Source organism: Schistocerca nitens, chromosome 9 (assembly GCF_023898315.1).
Source record: "Schistocerca nitens isolate TAMUIC-IGC-003100 chromosome 9, iqSchNite1.1, whole genome shotgun sequence".
Classification (NCBI taxonomy): domain Eukaryota; kingdom Metazoa; phylum Arthropoda; class Insecta; order Orthoptera; family Acrididae; genus Schistocerca; species Schistocerca nitens.
Genome location: NC_064622.1, coordinates 119,576,842 through 119,592,397, shown reverse-complemented (window position 1 = coordinate 119,592,397; position 15,556 = coordinate 119,576,842). Strand labels below are relative to the sequence as shown.

The window sequence follows — 15,556 nt, the reverse complement described above, 5'->3', positions numbered from 1 at the left end:
CTTTCGCAAAGGAAATAGGTGCCACACTGCTGTGTTGCGCAACACATAAAAGTCAGGCAAATAAACTAAATGCTGTGGTCAGTGATGACTCCTGCTAAAGTAACAAAGTAGCACATATGCGATCTTCCACCGCGTCATTACCTTGCTGTTGTGGAAAGGGTCATGCGACATTGTGAGGAAGAGTACCTGCGAGTGAGAAGTAATAACCTGTTGCCAGAGAGTATAAGTACAGTGTTGTCGTGCAGCCACTGCCAGCCACGCGAATTGACACTGCCCCCTTGAAATATGGATTCCATCTAGAGCTGATAGACTTGTAAAACGTCGTGAACGTGATGCTCAGATGTGTCTATACGCCACACACCAATGGAATCCACGATAGTTGCTAATTAGATGTTAGTGCATGGTCTGGACGACGATCGACCCTGTGTTTTGAGCGACGACGGAAGACCTGCTAACTCTTTATCCAATTTTTCTTTGCATGTATGGATATTCGGAAGAGGTACACCACCCAAAATACTATTATTGGTCCATATTCATATCTCATCCCCAAAATTTTAGGTGTCCAACTACAGATTTTCTCAACTAGGATTTTCTGATACGCGGAATACCTTATGTCTTTATTTTGGAATTTTTTACTTTGATATAATAATATACAGTAGCTCCCGTGTTTATGATTTTTACTATAATTCTGTTCTTTTTACACGACTTTTAGCACAATAATTTTTTCTTAATTTCACTGTAGCGCGATAGGAATTAACGTCGCAATATTGATAATGATCATGTTATCGTAAGTCCTCCACCAACAGCGACAAGAAATGCTTTCGTAATCAGAAGCGGATTCAGACTGCGAAACACGTTTATAACGGCATTGGGAAATCAGTTATGTGGGTCACAAATACTGAGGGATAAATAGTGAGCCTTATATGAGAATATAATCCAAGTTTCCCCATGTTTTATTTTACGCAATTAATGTGCTAGCTGATGATCTCTTTTACTTTCTATTACATTAAACCGGAGTCCTGAAGCGGTACAACATTAAACGCCCCTTAATACGAATTTCTAGCTTCAACATTTGCTTCAGGTGGGATGCTCTTTTAACTAAGATGTAGTTATCAGGTAAGATAACACGAAAGAGTTGGCATAACAAGTGATGGTACAATTAGGAACACCAATCTGATCTATGGGTTCATAGCTCAGACCATCAGAGCATTTCCCAGTAACGGAATAGGTCCTTTGTCATCAAACGGAAAGTTCTCTAATGAATTGAGCTATTAAGCCGTACCTTAGATCGCTGTTCCTATTTGTACCATCTCTTGGTATGCTAACTCTTTCGTGTTATCTTATGTGGCAACTACGCCTGACATAAGGGATATGTTGCTAACAGAGCATCCGAAACGATGAAGCTAGAAACTCGGATTAGGAAGGGTTTAAGTTGTATCTTTAATTATATGGACAGTAAAAAGGGCTGTCAGATGGTACACCACAAGTATAAAATAAAAGCATGGAAAAACGTGGAACATAATCTCGTCCAAGGTTCACTGTCCGTCCCTTAGTTTACGTGGCCCACATAACTGATCTTCCAACGCTGTTGCAAACGTTTCTCCCATTCTGCATACTCTGCCAATTACGAAAATACTGTCATGAAGTAGCGATTCAATAAAGTAACCATACAACTATGCTATTGACTCAATACATACAGATTCACTGTCACTGTTATTAAAAATAACTGTCGGCGTTCCAAGAAAATAATTAACGATATGCAAGGTCCAAATATATTAATTTTAGCAAGTTGAGTAAAACTCCATGTTAAAATGTGTTATACAGCTAAAAAACATATTAAAATTGCACAAAATATTAATTAACTGCGTAGAAACTCAGTCTCAATTCTCATTCCTCACAACAAATAAAATAATAATAAGAAGAACAACGCCGTCCAAAAAATTAGTAATCCGTAGGAGACATCACGCTACATCGTGTAACTCAGACTCCAGCCTCGACAACGGCATCAGTTAGGTGCGGAAGAGAGTTTCTTCAAATATACTGAATCCCCTTGTTTGTGTTCAGATGTAGAGCTATCAAATTTTGAATATTTGAATGCTAAATTTCACCCGCTGTCTCAAACAGTCCCAGACATTTTTTGTGGGTGTTACGGTCGGGTGGTTTGACGGTCCAGTCGCGGTGCGATTGCTTGCCTGAGTGTTCGTCAAATGAGAAACGCATGCGAGCTGCCCTGTGAACACAGCAGTTTGTCCTCTTGCAAGACAGGAGTGTCCAGAGTATACTCGTCGTGAAGAAGTAAGAGACATGGAGACACTTTGTCCCCAGACTGTCGAAATAAACATCGTAGTACATGTTCAAGGCGTAGAAAACACCCCAAAACATTAGGGAAATTGTACTGTCGGCCTGAACTACACACACTGCGCACATTGTGGGTTACACGCCTCATTGGGCCGTCGGTAAACTCGACCTCTTGGACAATTTGAACAGAGACGAAATTACGACTCATCAGAGCACAGTATACGCCCTCAGTCAGTTACTGTCCAGTTTCTGTGTTGTTTGGTCTACTGAAGACGTACAACTTTAGGTGTTGTTGTGCGCAATAGCCTTTTGGGAAGCTCCATACTCCAAATATCAACTCCGTACAGTTACTTTCGCAATCTCTGCTCGAAAACTGGTCAAGGCGGACCTGCTTTCGCTGACATACGTACTTCCTTTTCAGAATGACACCGACTGTCATTCATAAGACTAGACAGTCGTCTCAAATTTCTGTCGGCTACGCTGGACAGACAGCGTTGCTTCACCGTAAAACAAGGCAACTTCTTTCACGGTGTGGTCATAGGCACATCTATACACAGTAGTTCCCTTCTAACCACTTTGTCATTCCTCAACACTAACCCATTTTACTGCGCCGATTTCACACAACAGTCCGACATTTACATCTTAATTCACTATCATGACTTACGACAACGGTGGGGACTGAAAGAACTTTCGGTCTTGCAGCCGGTCGTCGTTAGTTAGGCCTACACTCCGCGACGTTACGACTGGGCACCTATCAGCCTCTGCAGGTGAGCCGTCGAAGACGGTGTCTTCAGTGGCTCATCTGAGGTGGCTGGTAGGTGGTCAGTCGGAACGTCAAGGAGTGTAGTTGGGGACGACCGGCTGCAAGTCCGAAATTTTCTTTGAGCATTCAATTCGACCGGAAAATTTTCAAATTGTCAACGTTGAAGAGTCAGACTACGGCCTGGTACCAGTTCTACACCATCCACAGAGCTCCAAAACGATCAATGTGCTCTTTGAAATGAAAAAGTAATGTTTTGTCCGTTTGGTGTGAGTTACATAGCTCCCAGTGATCTTCACTAAACAGCTACGGTTTTATGACCGTAATTTCACAATGGTGCATTTTTGGCCGATGACTGTGTGGCATATATAGCTCAGTTCTGTGTCACCTACATTTATAATCATTTTTTTTCATCGTCTTATATTAGGCTTATAAATTATTACGTGTGCACCTGATTTTCCAGTTCCTTAAACAATTTTCTATTATTGTGAGACATAAGATGTGGCTCACTCGCACACCTGGTGCTGTTCTTACCGTTCAGGTTGCTGATGTCTTTCTTGATGGCCTTCCGGTGCCTCAGGTAGTAGCCTGCGGAGAGCGCCAGAGAGACGGCCAGCACGAGGCCCACGATGACCGCGGGGAACCACGTCTCCTGCACCACGCTGTGGACGCTCCTGCTCGGCTGAACTCTAGCAAACACACAACACAGCACAGCGGTCACAACACATCTTACATCAGGCGACCTGTCACACATGATCTACACGTATATCTAATTATTGTTGTTGTGGCCTCCAGTCTGAAGACTGTTTCGATACAGCTCTCCATGTATTCTACTGTGTGCAGACCTCTTCAACTTTGCATAACTATGCGACCTACATGCTTTTGAACCCTGTAACTGTGCTCAAGCCTTGTTCGCCCTCTACAGTTTTTATCAACCCCCCCCCCCCCTCCCCCTACTCTTCCACACAGCCAAGTCGTTCTACCACCAAACTGAAATTCAAATGGCTCCAAGCACTATGGGACTTAATATCTGAGGTCATCAGTCCCCTAGGCTTAGAACTACTTAAACCTAACTAACTTAAGGACATCACACACATCCATGCCCGAGGCAGGATTCGAACCTGCGACCGTAGCGGCCGCGCGATTCCAGACTGTAGCGCCTAGAACCGCTCGGCCACCCTGGCCGGCCAAGAAAAGAATTGCTAAGATATAAATTTATAATCGATATTAACATGCTTCTTGTCGCTATTACCAATCTTCTATTTACATCTTCCCCACTTCGGTCATTCACAGATACTTTGCTGCCCAAATACTGATCTGCTTTTTATAGTGTCCCATTTACTAATCTTATCCTGTTAGCGTCACCTGATTTAACTGGACTACATTCAGTTACTATTGTTAAAATGTTGTTGATATTTATGTAACCTATTTTCAATACAGAACCCATTCCATTCAAATGAGCATCCAAATCCTTTGCAATCTCCGAGAAAATTACAGTGTCAGCGGCAAATCTAGAAGTTTTTGTTTCTTGTCCCTCATTTTCCCTTTCCAAACTTTTCTTCCGTTTCGTCTGAAGTAGGTAAAATAATTTCGACTCGTCACTTTTCATTCGGTTTGATATTTAGATTCAATTTAACGTAATTGAATTTATAGAGATTGTGCAAATGCATTTTTACTTTTGGATAAAGCGGTAACAGTGATTTTATGGGAGATCACATTTTCTCATTTTTAATGTACTACAATTATCTAGGAGCAGTCTGTCATAATTATTTCTTTGGAAGAACTTTCAAGCTGTTGCGTGCGGGGCAGGACGTTCAGGGAAGGGAGCATAGCTACAGCAACTGGGGCACCTGCCTCGACAACTGATAAGGCTGTTCCTCGTCGTCTGTCGAAGCTTGCGTTGCTGCACCTACACTCCGATGCGCTGTTTGGCGTGCGTTTCATCTCTTGTGATTGACTGCGGAGACCGCCTCACCTTCATGATTTGTAATTATTTGGTGGCACTTATATGGTGCAGCTTTAATCTTAGATACCGATTGTGCGATAAAAAAGTACAGTTATTTACAACTGAAGAGCCGGCCGCGGTGGCCGTGCGGTTCTGGCGCTGCAGTCCGGAACCGCGGGGCTGCTACGGTCGCAGGTTCGAATCCTGCCTCGGGCATGGGTGTGTGTGATGTCCTTAGGTTAGTTAGGTTTAAGTAGTTCTAAGTTCTAGGGGACTTATGACCTATGATGTTGAGTCCCATAGTGCTCAGAGCCATTTGAACCATTTGAACAACTGAAGAGAATTGTCATTCCGTTACAATGTATGTAAAGCATGAGTGAATAAAAAAAAAAACTTCCTTTCGAGTAAAAATTCTTGATTGCTCTCGCCGCATTGCTGGAGACTCCATACCAAAGCTTCCTCCACACACAACTTCACAGCCAGAAATGGCACACGCAAAATTTTTAAAATTAAACACAACTGATTGTCAGTCCACTTTTCTTTCAGGGAATGTTGTCTGAGTGTAAAGCCGCAGGGCCACGCGGGGTTGGCCGAGTGGTCTGAGGCGCTGCAGTCATAGACTGTGCGGCTGGTCCCGGCGGAGGTTCGAGTCCTCCCTCGGGCATGGGTGTGTGTGTTTGTCCTTAGGATAATTTAGGTTAAGTAGTGTGTACGCTTAGGGACTGATGACCTTAGCAGTTAAGTCCCGTAAGATTTCACACACATTTGAACATTTTTTAAAAGACGCAGGACAGTGAGTCTGGCGTCTGCAATAGACATAGAGTATCCTCACCTGGGAGAACTTCGGTCGCCCCCGAGCGCGGCAGCCGTGGAGAAGGGCCCGGAACCGACCACTGTGTAGGCCGACACCTGCACACTGTACACGTTATCCGACGTCAGGTTGTTGAGCAACACGGACGCCGTGCTGGCGTTCACCGACAGGTGCGCGAAGACGCTGCTGCCGTTCACCATCACCAGCACCTGCTCGGGAGGAAACGAGTGTGTTACAACCCGTGTCACACTGGCAAATAAGTCGTAACGCTACACCACTGTTTACACTGGAACAAGCATTCGCAGACAATTCGCCATTGTTTACTATCAATCGCTTGTACCTTGTGAACAAACTTTTCCACTGGAGAGAACAGGTGACAACACGGGAAGACGAGCATAACCGTTTCAACTCTATGAACAATGCGGCATTGTTTTCTGGCGGTAATAATCGTAACACAGATTTTGGGCATAGCACTAACAACACTAATTAGAGCCACGATACAAAACATTTATATTCAGAAATGAGCGAGCGAGCCGACTTTGACGAAGCAAATAAAATGGCACGCCAAAAGAAAAAAAATATAGGTGACTGAACTTGTACGTGCAACGAAAGCTGTGGAAGTAATAAACTTAACACTGCTTTAAAGCTTCTGCTTTCCTTAGAATTATTGCAGAACTCTTCACATGTGTCGGTTGACGCTTTCTGCCGGCTTCTCATTACAAACGAGGAGTACATTTAAAAGCGGAAGACTAACTAGTAACGATCAACGCAAACGGCAGAAAACCTAGCATTCACACCACGGTTATTAGCAAATGGAGGCATGTAAGCCACTAATTGTTTCACATTTAAATTGCTGCTGTATATTGTCCGCATCTCGTGGTCGTGCGGTAGCGTTCTCGTTTCCCACGCCCGGGTTCCCTGGTTCGATTCCCGGTGGGGTCCGGGATTTTCTCTGCCTCGTGATGACTGGGTGTTGTGTGATGTCCTTAGGTTAGTTAGGTTTAAATAGTTCTAAGTTCTAGGGGACTGATGACCATAGATTTAACATCCCATAGTGCTCAGAGCCTTTTTTTTTTTTTTTTTTTTTTGCTGCTGTATATCAATTCCCAATGTCTGGATAGACATATGCAATGCATTATTAAAGTAAGTACAAATAATACACTGTCGATAAAATATGATTAATGGAATATGGAATAAACGTACAACCTGTCACATAAACTGCTTGATAAAACTTTATATACAATTTTTTAGATGGCACACTGTGTGCTCGCCAGTGCACGATTTCTGTTTATTCGCTGTTTACAACAAAAATCTGCAACATGACATTGACACAGCTATGTAATTACGGCTACCATGAACTAAATAACGAGGCTGATAAGGCTTTTCCTGTAGCTATGTTAAATTTTACTCACCATAATATATACTTATTCGCATTTTTTTCAGGTAGTTTCCAACGTGGTTATGACCATTCTTGAATATCTAACAAAGCTATTTTTCCTTCTTTTATTCAACCATACGAGAATCACTGCATCTACTTATGCAAGTACACTATATGATCAAAAGTATGCGGACACTCGTATGTAATGTAAGACTGACGCAACGGGGGGGGGGGGGGGGGGGGGGGGGAGCCGTCAGTTTAGAAAGTGGCGTGGAGTGTCGTGATGTCAGTAGAGAAGCAGGAACAGCAGATCGGGTGGATCATGAGACTTCAATGACTCCCAACTAATTGTCGTCTCTAAGCTGAGAAACAAGTCCATCAGCAGCATTTGAACCTTTCTCAAGTTGTCCAAGTCGACAGCTTAGGATACGATTGTGAAGCGGAGACAGGAAGGAACAACCGCTCCTAAACAAAGACGAGGCAGATCTCGAATAATGACGGACAGAGACTGTTGAGCCTTAAGGAGGCTGGTTGTAAAAAGTCATACGAAGTCAGCGTAAGGTATCTCTCGTGAGTTCCAAAGTGCTATGAGCAGTCCATCGAGCACAACAACGGTGCTTAGCGAGTTAAAAAGAATGGTCGACCAGCTCCTCATAAACCACTGTTTTCAGTGGCAGGTGCTAAGCGACGTTTGAGAAGGTGTAAAGCAGTGGACGATTCAAAACAAGTGATTTGCAGTGATGAATCACGCTATACTAAGTGGCTACGCGATTGAAGGGTTTGACTTCGGTCGACGCCTGGAGAACATTGCAGACTGTCATGTGTGGTGCCAACAGCGACATATGGAGGAGGTGCTGGTGCATTATGGGGGTGTCTTTTGAGATTAGGGTGTGGGTGTCCTACTGCACTTAAGAAAATGCAAAATGCCGATGGAAGTGAACACATTTTACAATATTGCGTACTGGTACAGTACAGGATAAGTTTGGAGCATCTGAGTCTATCAGCATGGAAATGTACCCTTCCAAAGCAGCATTGGTCAGGAAATAGTTTGTGGACAATAACATTCCTGTAATGGACTGGTCTGCCCAGACACCCAACATTAACCTAATGGAACACCTTCGGGGTGAGTTAAAATATCGAATTCGCTCGAGATCCCAGCGTCCAAAATCACTGACACCTCTAATATCGGCTCTTGAGTAAGAATGGAGTGCCATTCCTCCACAGACATTAAGGCACATTAAGGCACCGCACTGAAAGCGTTCCCAGCAGACCTGAAGCCGTCATAACGAGGAATGGTGGACACAATTTATTTTAATGTTCATGAATAGATGGTTCAAATGGCTCTAAGCACCATGGGACTTAACATCTGAGGTCATCAGTCCCCTAGACTTAGAACTACTTAAACGTAACTAACATAAGGACATCACACACATCCATGCCTGAGGCAGGATTCGAACCTGTGACCGTAGCAGCAGCGTGGTTCCGGACTGAAGCGCCTAGAACTGCTCGGTCACAGCGGCCGGCCCACCAATAGATTTTCGGATGCTTTTCGTCACGTACTGTAATATCGAACCCAGCAACGATTCTCAGTTGCTGAATGTGCATGGGATTCGGGTGTACATCCTAATGTCCTTCTCCTCACTCTCTTTGTCCATCACCTCCTCCCTCCCCTCTCTGTTCATCTTCTCCTCCTCCTATCTCTGTCCATTATCTCCTGTCCCCCTCTCTGTCCATCTCCTACTCCTCCTATCTCTCTGCACCTTCTCTTCCGCACTCTGTATGGCCATCTCCGTCTTTGCTCTTTCCATGTCTATCCCCTCCTCCTTCTGTCCACCTCTTGTTCCCCCCCCCCCCTCTCTGACCTTGAGCCTTGTTTGTTGTTACTGCCAACGAAACCTTGACTGGGAAATGAAGTCGCTTGAAGAAAACGGGTAAACCTAATGGGATCATTACTGTCCGGCGTATGAGAGACATCCCGCTCTTGGATCTGGGAGGATGGTACCGTCAGTGATAAAACTTCGCGTAGTCTTAATCTGCAGTCGGGTTGGATTACAAACTTTCGGATGATTCAGATGCTGTAATAGTATTCTAATAATAAGCTGATAAACCACAAATACAATTTTCTTTTTATCTGTTAAAATAGATTGCGAGAAAGGAAACGAAACCGCTCCTTTTTTTCATCTCAGCACAGAATTTTTTTCGTCACATTCTCTTTTAAAAGAAAACCTGTTCAATGTTGTTTAAAAAAATACATAGCTGTGTCCGTTTCAATTAGACTGCCACGTAAAAATTTGAAGTATGTCGGTCAACAAATTTCAAGATTTTTGCTGACAACTTTTTCCTAATAAAATACGTAGCCTATGTTTATTTGAATATCGTACAAAAGTTCGAAGTAAATCAGTCTACAGCTTTCCGATATTTTTGCTTTCTGTTTCAACCAATACACACGTCCCACTAAAAGAAAGGATCTTTCGTCGTCGCACCTTATATGTGGTGTCTGTTCTTTCGGACATGGCCGAAAGAGCAGACACCACTTGTAATTATATGTATCCAACAGTGTTTTGCAATGAAGTTCACCAAACACTTACGTTACACTTCCTTTTGGGCTACCTCAGTCTTCTTTGAGCCTAGCACTGCTACTATGAATTCGTTCGATGTCGACCGTCACACCTCCAGCACCAGAGGAAAGATCTTGGGTTTGTCACTCGGGTGTATTGTATGAGACTTCCATTACAGACACATTGACATTTTCCACGACTCTTCCAACAAAACTGCGTTCCCTACTAGAGATTTCACGTTTGGTGCCTTCTTGTCACAGCCCCTAAATCTTCCTCTTCTTCTTTTCTTCTTCTTCTTCTTCTTCTTCTTCCTCGGTGTTTTCCCCAGAATGTAACAGCGTTCGCTTTTTTGTCTCTTTGTCTCCACTTGGTGGGGTCCTGCGCTTGTTCAGGGTGAAGACGGGGTGTCTTGATGGGAGACGCAGCCAACGTCATCCCTATAGATCGTTTATCATTGAAGACGCGAAAACACGCGTTTCTTCGTTGTCTCTTGATCCGTCCGAAGTACGTGTCCATACTACAGTAGACAGCTTTACATCTTTTTCTCCACGATAGCCGCCAGTCCGTACTGCACGCAAATTTCACCACTGATGACGTGATCACGAAGTCTCAGTCCAAGTGTCCACCGAAGCATTTTTGTTTGCATTACAGCTAGTCGCTGCACCCTAAATATTTAAATCATTTGACGTGTCCCATGTCCTTTTAGTGGGATAGTATCGGTATTTTTTTCTTACTCACTAATATGAGGTAAACTACAAAAAGTCCACAATAAAGAGAAGCTTAATTGTTGTTGGACTGCTTCAGAAGGCCTTCGTGAAGCAGCAAGATGTACCAGCTTTTTAAATCATAGCAGTTTACGTGGAAGCTTTGTTTAAAAATAACAACTAATATGACTTACATTGTATCCTTGAAGCATTCCGTTTAGATAATCAGGCGCAACAGGATCCCAAAAGATACTGGCTGCAGTAGAATTGAGCCTCCTCACTCGCACATTTTCTGGGGATGCTGATGGAGCTGTACAAAAGAGGGAGGCAAGACGGGTATTAATATACATGCGAGCTGAGAAACCTTTGCAGGAGGTATAATCTATAATATTCTCCACTTCTCACTTATCGGTTGCTAGTAGTAATATATTAATGATTTTTTTTTTTTTTGCTGTGTCTATGAGCAACGAACAAATCGGGTTTTCGTTTTTCCAGACACATTTCACCTAGATCTATTCAGTCTTCTTCAGTGGCCTAAACTACAAAAATATTTTCACTTAATTCTATTACCTTTAACACACATATGGCACCCTGGTACTAAAGAGCTACAAACAGTGGTGTATGCGCAAAAACAGCTTTACCAGCAAACGATTAGGGCGCATAAAGAACACCTCCTACACTAACTGCAAGTGTTCAGCATGAAATGACACTCCCAGAATAGTTTATAGTGTGAGTGTAATGCAGGCTACTGACGGTCGCTGAATAAGTTAATGTGAAATGTTTCTGGAAAAACGTAAATTAAACGTTTTAGCTGCCAGTAGACATAACGTTAAAATTGTTAATTTCTTTGGTCTTTCATACATTATGCCGTGGTCCAAGGCATATTTCTCTGCTAAAGTTTCGTTTCACAGTGCTAGAGACATCACTAGAGTATGAAAAGACTCAGAAAGCTGCATCAGACTTTAACAAACTTAGTAGACCGAACTGTTTATACATATCCACGCAAGATCGTTTCATGGCATCATCAGACAGCTGCCTAAGATCGCAGAATCGCGACGAAGTATGTTATGGGGTGTGTACTAGAGAAGAATTAGAGCTATTTCCTTTACTTAGAACTAAAGCCCATAATCAGGTATTCTTCTTTTCTATTAAAGTACTTCTTTATACTTTTGAATTTCCATGGCCTCTCTGCACATCCTAGTGTAGAAATTATAGGATGTTGACAAAACCGTGGTATCGGAGGAACAAATTTGGTGGTTCCCGGGTTTCAGATAATAAGCTGCTACTGTCGATTTATCCCTGTTTCTCAGACACTTATTGTTCTTGTGTTGCTAAAACCTGGGGTTTTGTTTTCTCATAGGGCGCAAAAACATTTACAGTCATAAGGGCCCACGTCAGAACTGCAGAACACGAAGACAAGAAGAGGAGTTAAAAACGACTACATTTTCATCCCAATCGATGGACGAGAAGACAGGTAAAGACAGGAACGTAGAAATAGGTCTTTCAAATACGCCATAGAGAAACGGATTAAATTAAATGACCTTCGCCATATCGTTACGACGAGTAAAAAGTAAAACGCAATCGACAGCCCGCGCGTCGTTAGCTAAAACGGCCGATAACTCAGACGGCAAACACAAACAAGAACGCAAATGGTTAAAAAACGGCATTCCGTCAATAAATGGCGGACCGTCAAAGATGGAGCGCAATGACTACAAAGGGGTGGTGGAACTCCACTTTAACAAATGGCGATGGCTAAAAAGTCAGTGACCTATATGCAACCTAGCTAAAATGATCTCCTCACAGAGAGAGAAGGCGGAAAGGAGGTCGTCCAAGCCGCTGGGAGAGGCTTAATAACCCGGAGCTTGTTCTCATGAAAGGAGGACCGGTGGGGATGTCAAAGTGACACCACCTGCTGACAGACGGCAAGACACGTACCATCGGAAGGAATGTAAGAACCAGCTGGCTGAGGTACGAGGACTGCAGCCGTGGCCATCTGTCGGGTACGGCACTAAACTACGGGCCTAGTGGTCCCGGGTTCAGTCTCGAAATGGATGTTAGAATTTTCCTTCGTTCCAGTGGCTCGAGGAAGGCTCCAGTTCCACTCAGCCTGACATCAATTGATACCGGTGATCTTCCCCGGGGCTGAAAAGTCAGCTAGGGCGATAGACCCACCACTCTCCCTCTCCTAGTGCCACGGCGAGGAAAGCCTGAAATCCACCTGCATTCAGGCCAATAGCCCCGTCACGGGCTTGCGCCACAGTCTATGTACACTGGACATTATCTGCAAGTGATTTTATACACTCTTGCTGTGGCAAGGTCCTTTCCAGTGTTCAAATGTTCGCACCCCTTTCTTGTTGGTTTAAAAACAGTGTCAGTACTGTGTCAGCACTCTTGACGACGTCCGCACCATAGCTGAGTGGTGAGCACGCCTGACTGCCATGTGGAGGACCCAGGTTCGATTCATGGTACTAACAGGGATTTTACCATGCTCGGAAGACTGGCAGGGAGTGCACTCAGGCTCACGGCGAGAACTGAGGAGCTACTCGAGCGATTAGTTGCAGCTCCTACGTCAAAAAACCCGACAACTACCGAGAGAGTGGTGCGCTGACCACATGCCCCTCCATACCTCATCCGACGACGCCACTGGCAGGATTTTTTTAACGAATGAGAAGAAAAGTTTCCCTTCAATTGACCCTTTTTCCTAGATCTTTTAGGCTGTTGTCTTTTTTCGGAGTAGCTCTTACTTCTAAAACCATATCTTAAATAATCGATGTCCGCAGCTCGCGGTCTCGCGGTAGCGTTCTCGCGTCCCGTGCACGGGGTCCCGGGTTCGATTCCCGGCGGGGTCAGGGATTTTTCCTGCCTCGAGATGACTGGGTGTTGTTGTGTCGTCTTCATCATCATAATTCATCCCCATTACGGTCGGAGGAAGGCAATGGCAAACCACCTCCCCTAGGACCTTGCCTAGTAAGGTGGCGCGGGTCTCCCGCGTCGTTCCCCTACGCTCTGTAAAGAAGTATGGGACTCATCATCATCATCAAATAATCGATCTCGTCCTGCAAATAATGTGGTTCACCGACTCATTTAGCCCGGTCGACTAATGTTTTGATCACTAGTCTTTTCTGCTCTGTGATGACTGAAATTTTTATGAAGGCACATGTCTGTGTGTGTGGACATCCATAGACTTTGTGCTCTAAAGTTCCCGCTCGGCAAAAAACTGTACCTAGGATCACGGCCTGAAACCCTACGAACAAAAATCATCAAGAACGCAAATACAGTCGGGAAGTATAGCGTTGTACTCGTATAATCATCTATATATACCCAGGAAGTGTGTAGAGTAGCCGGCTTGCTGCTTACCGTCCTCGAGGGTGCGTGCCGTGATGGTGTTTGAGGGCCGGCCCTCGAGGGCCTTGTGGAAGGGCACCAGGAAGAACTGGTAGCGCGTGAAGGCGCGCAGCCCGGACACGGTGTAGCCGGTGGCGCCCGCGTTCATCACAGTCACCAGGCCGAAGGAAGGCTCGGCCGCCGACAGGTCGCGGTAGCGCACGTACACGCCCTCCACCAGCTCCTCCGCCCCCACCACCTGCCATAGCAAGAGCAACATCGCCAGTGCTAATGTCTGTTTTGCCAATGAGTTCTCACGCATAAGATATTGTCAAGTGTTTACAAATGCACGAGCTTTCGGCTCAGTGCTTCTCCATCATTGTGTGTGTACAGTGACTATGGTGCTTGTGTGTTTTCATATTTTTTATTCTCTACACAAAGCGTGCAATAGGATTTCTGACCCACTGCAAAATTAAATCTTTTCAGCTGAGCTCTAGACGAGCTAATAGAGGGGCAAACAGAGTGGCCTGTTGAGGATATGTTTCTGACGGGATTTCCTGTTCTAACATTCTCCAATAAGAGGATGACTGCTGACGGCACGCAGTTGTTAATCTCCAGACAAGACGCTGACGTTGAGAATTAAATGCCGAAACTCAACGCAGTGCTCCATACAGTGCGGTCGTATGAACTTGCTACTGGTGACCACTCAGTCTGCTCCTCATCGCTTCGTCCGTCGTATGCTACTTTGCTTCCCAAGTAGCAGAATTCATTCACTTCGCAATCCCCAATTTCGATGTTATGTTTGTCGTTAATGTTACATTCACTACTCTCCATCCCTTTCGTCTCCATTCGGTTTACTCGCAATCCATAGTGTGAGTACATTAGACTGCTTATTCCATCCAATACATTCTACAGTTCGTCCTTACATTGACAGCAGCAACGTTATCAGCGTAACTTATCACTGATATCTTTTCTCCCTGAATTTGAAGACCACTCTTCAACCTTTCTTTTATTTTGGCCTTTCCTCCTTCAGTGTAAAGACTGAAGAGGTGAAGCGAAATACTACACTTGTGTCTTACACCCTTTTTATTCCTGTCACTTTGTCCACGACCCTCTATTATTATTTTTCCCTCTTTCCCTTGAACCTATTTATAATACATATAAATATAAATATGTTTTATATACTCAAGATTAATGACGGTTTTTTATACAGACCTTTGACAGCTGATATAAAATGTAGTGGTGCCCCATCATTCTCCTTATATTTTCTCTAACCGCATTATTGAAAGATTTCTCAGATATACGAAAGAAATGTGTCTCTTTGTTAAACTTTCTGTTTCTCAACATGTTATCGTAAAATAAAATCTGCGTCAGTCGTTCATCGTTTATTTCTAAATATGGGCTGTTTCTGCAAACACTGTGCTACTGTTTCCAGTCTCCTCTTTAAAGTACTTGCAGAAAGTTTATATGGTGTGTGAAGTAGGCTTATCCCTCAGTATTATTCACGTATAATTTTTTCTGTTTTCATACATATATCGATATTACTTGCATCTTCTTCCAGTTTCCTGGTATGTCTCCTTGCTTCCAGTATGTATTAAACAGATGTAACAATTTAAGGTGTAATGACAACGCTACATATTTAGCTGAATCTGTACTAATTCCATTTAAGCATGTTGCTACTTGATCTTTCGTGGTTTTCGAAGCTGCTACGAATTCTTTTATTATTATCTCATCTAGGGGTTTTACTTTCATTTCTGAATCTTTATTTCTTCTCTTCC

General features: G+C 43.8%; 1 protein-coding gene across 1 annotated transcript in view; it reads right to left on the bottom strand.

The window, feature by feature from the left end:
* Positions 1–15,556, bottom strand: part of LOC126204047 (roundabout homolog 2-like) — a 318,078-nt gene that overhangs the window by 61,920 nt on the left and 240,602 nt on the right. The window contains exons 10-13 of the mRNA XM_049938471.1: positions 13,812–14,037; positions 10,649–10,764; positions 5,836–6,023; positions 3,593–3,747 (exon numbers count right to left, since the gene is read on the bottom strand). Coding sequence (XP_049794428.1) covers positions 3,593–3,747; positions 5,836–6,023; positions 10,649–10,764; positions 13,812–14,037 — 685 coding nt within the window. The remainder of the gene's footprint in view (positions 1–3,592; positions 3,748–5,835; positions 6,024–10,648; positions 10,765–13,811; positions 14,038–15,556) is intronic.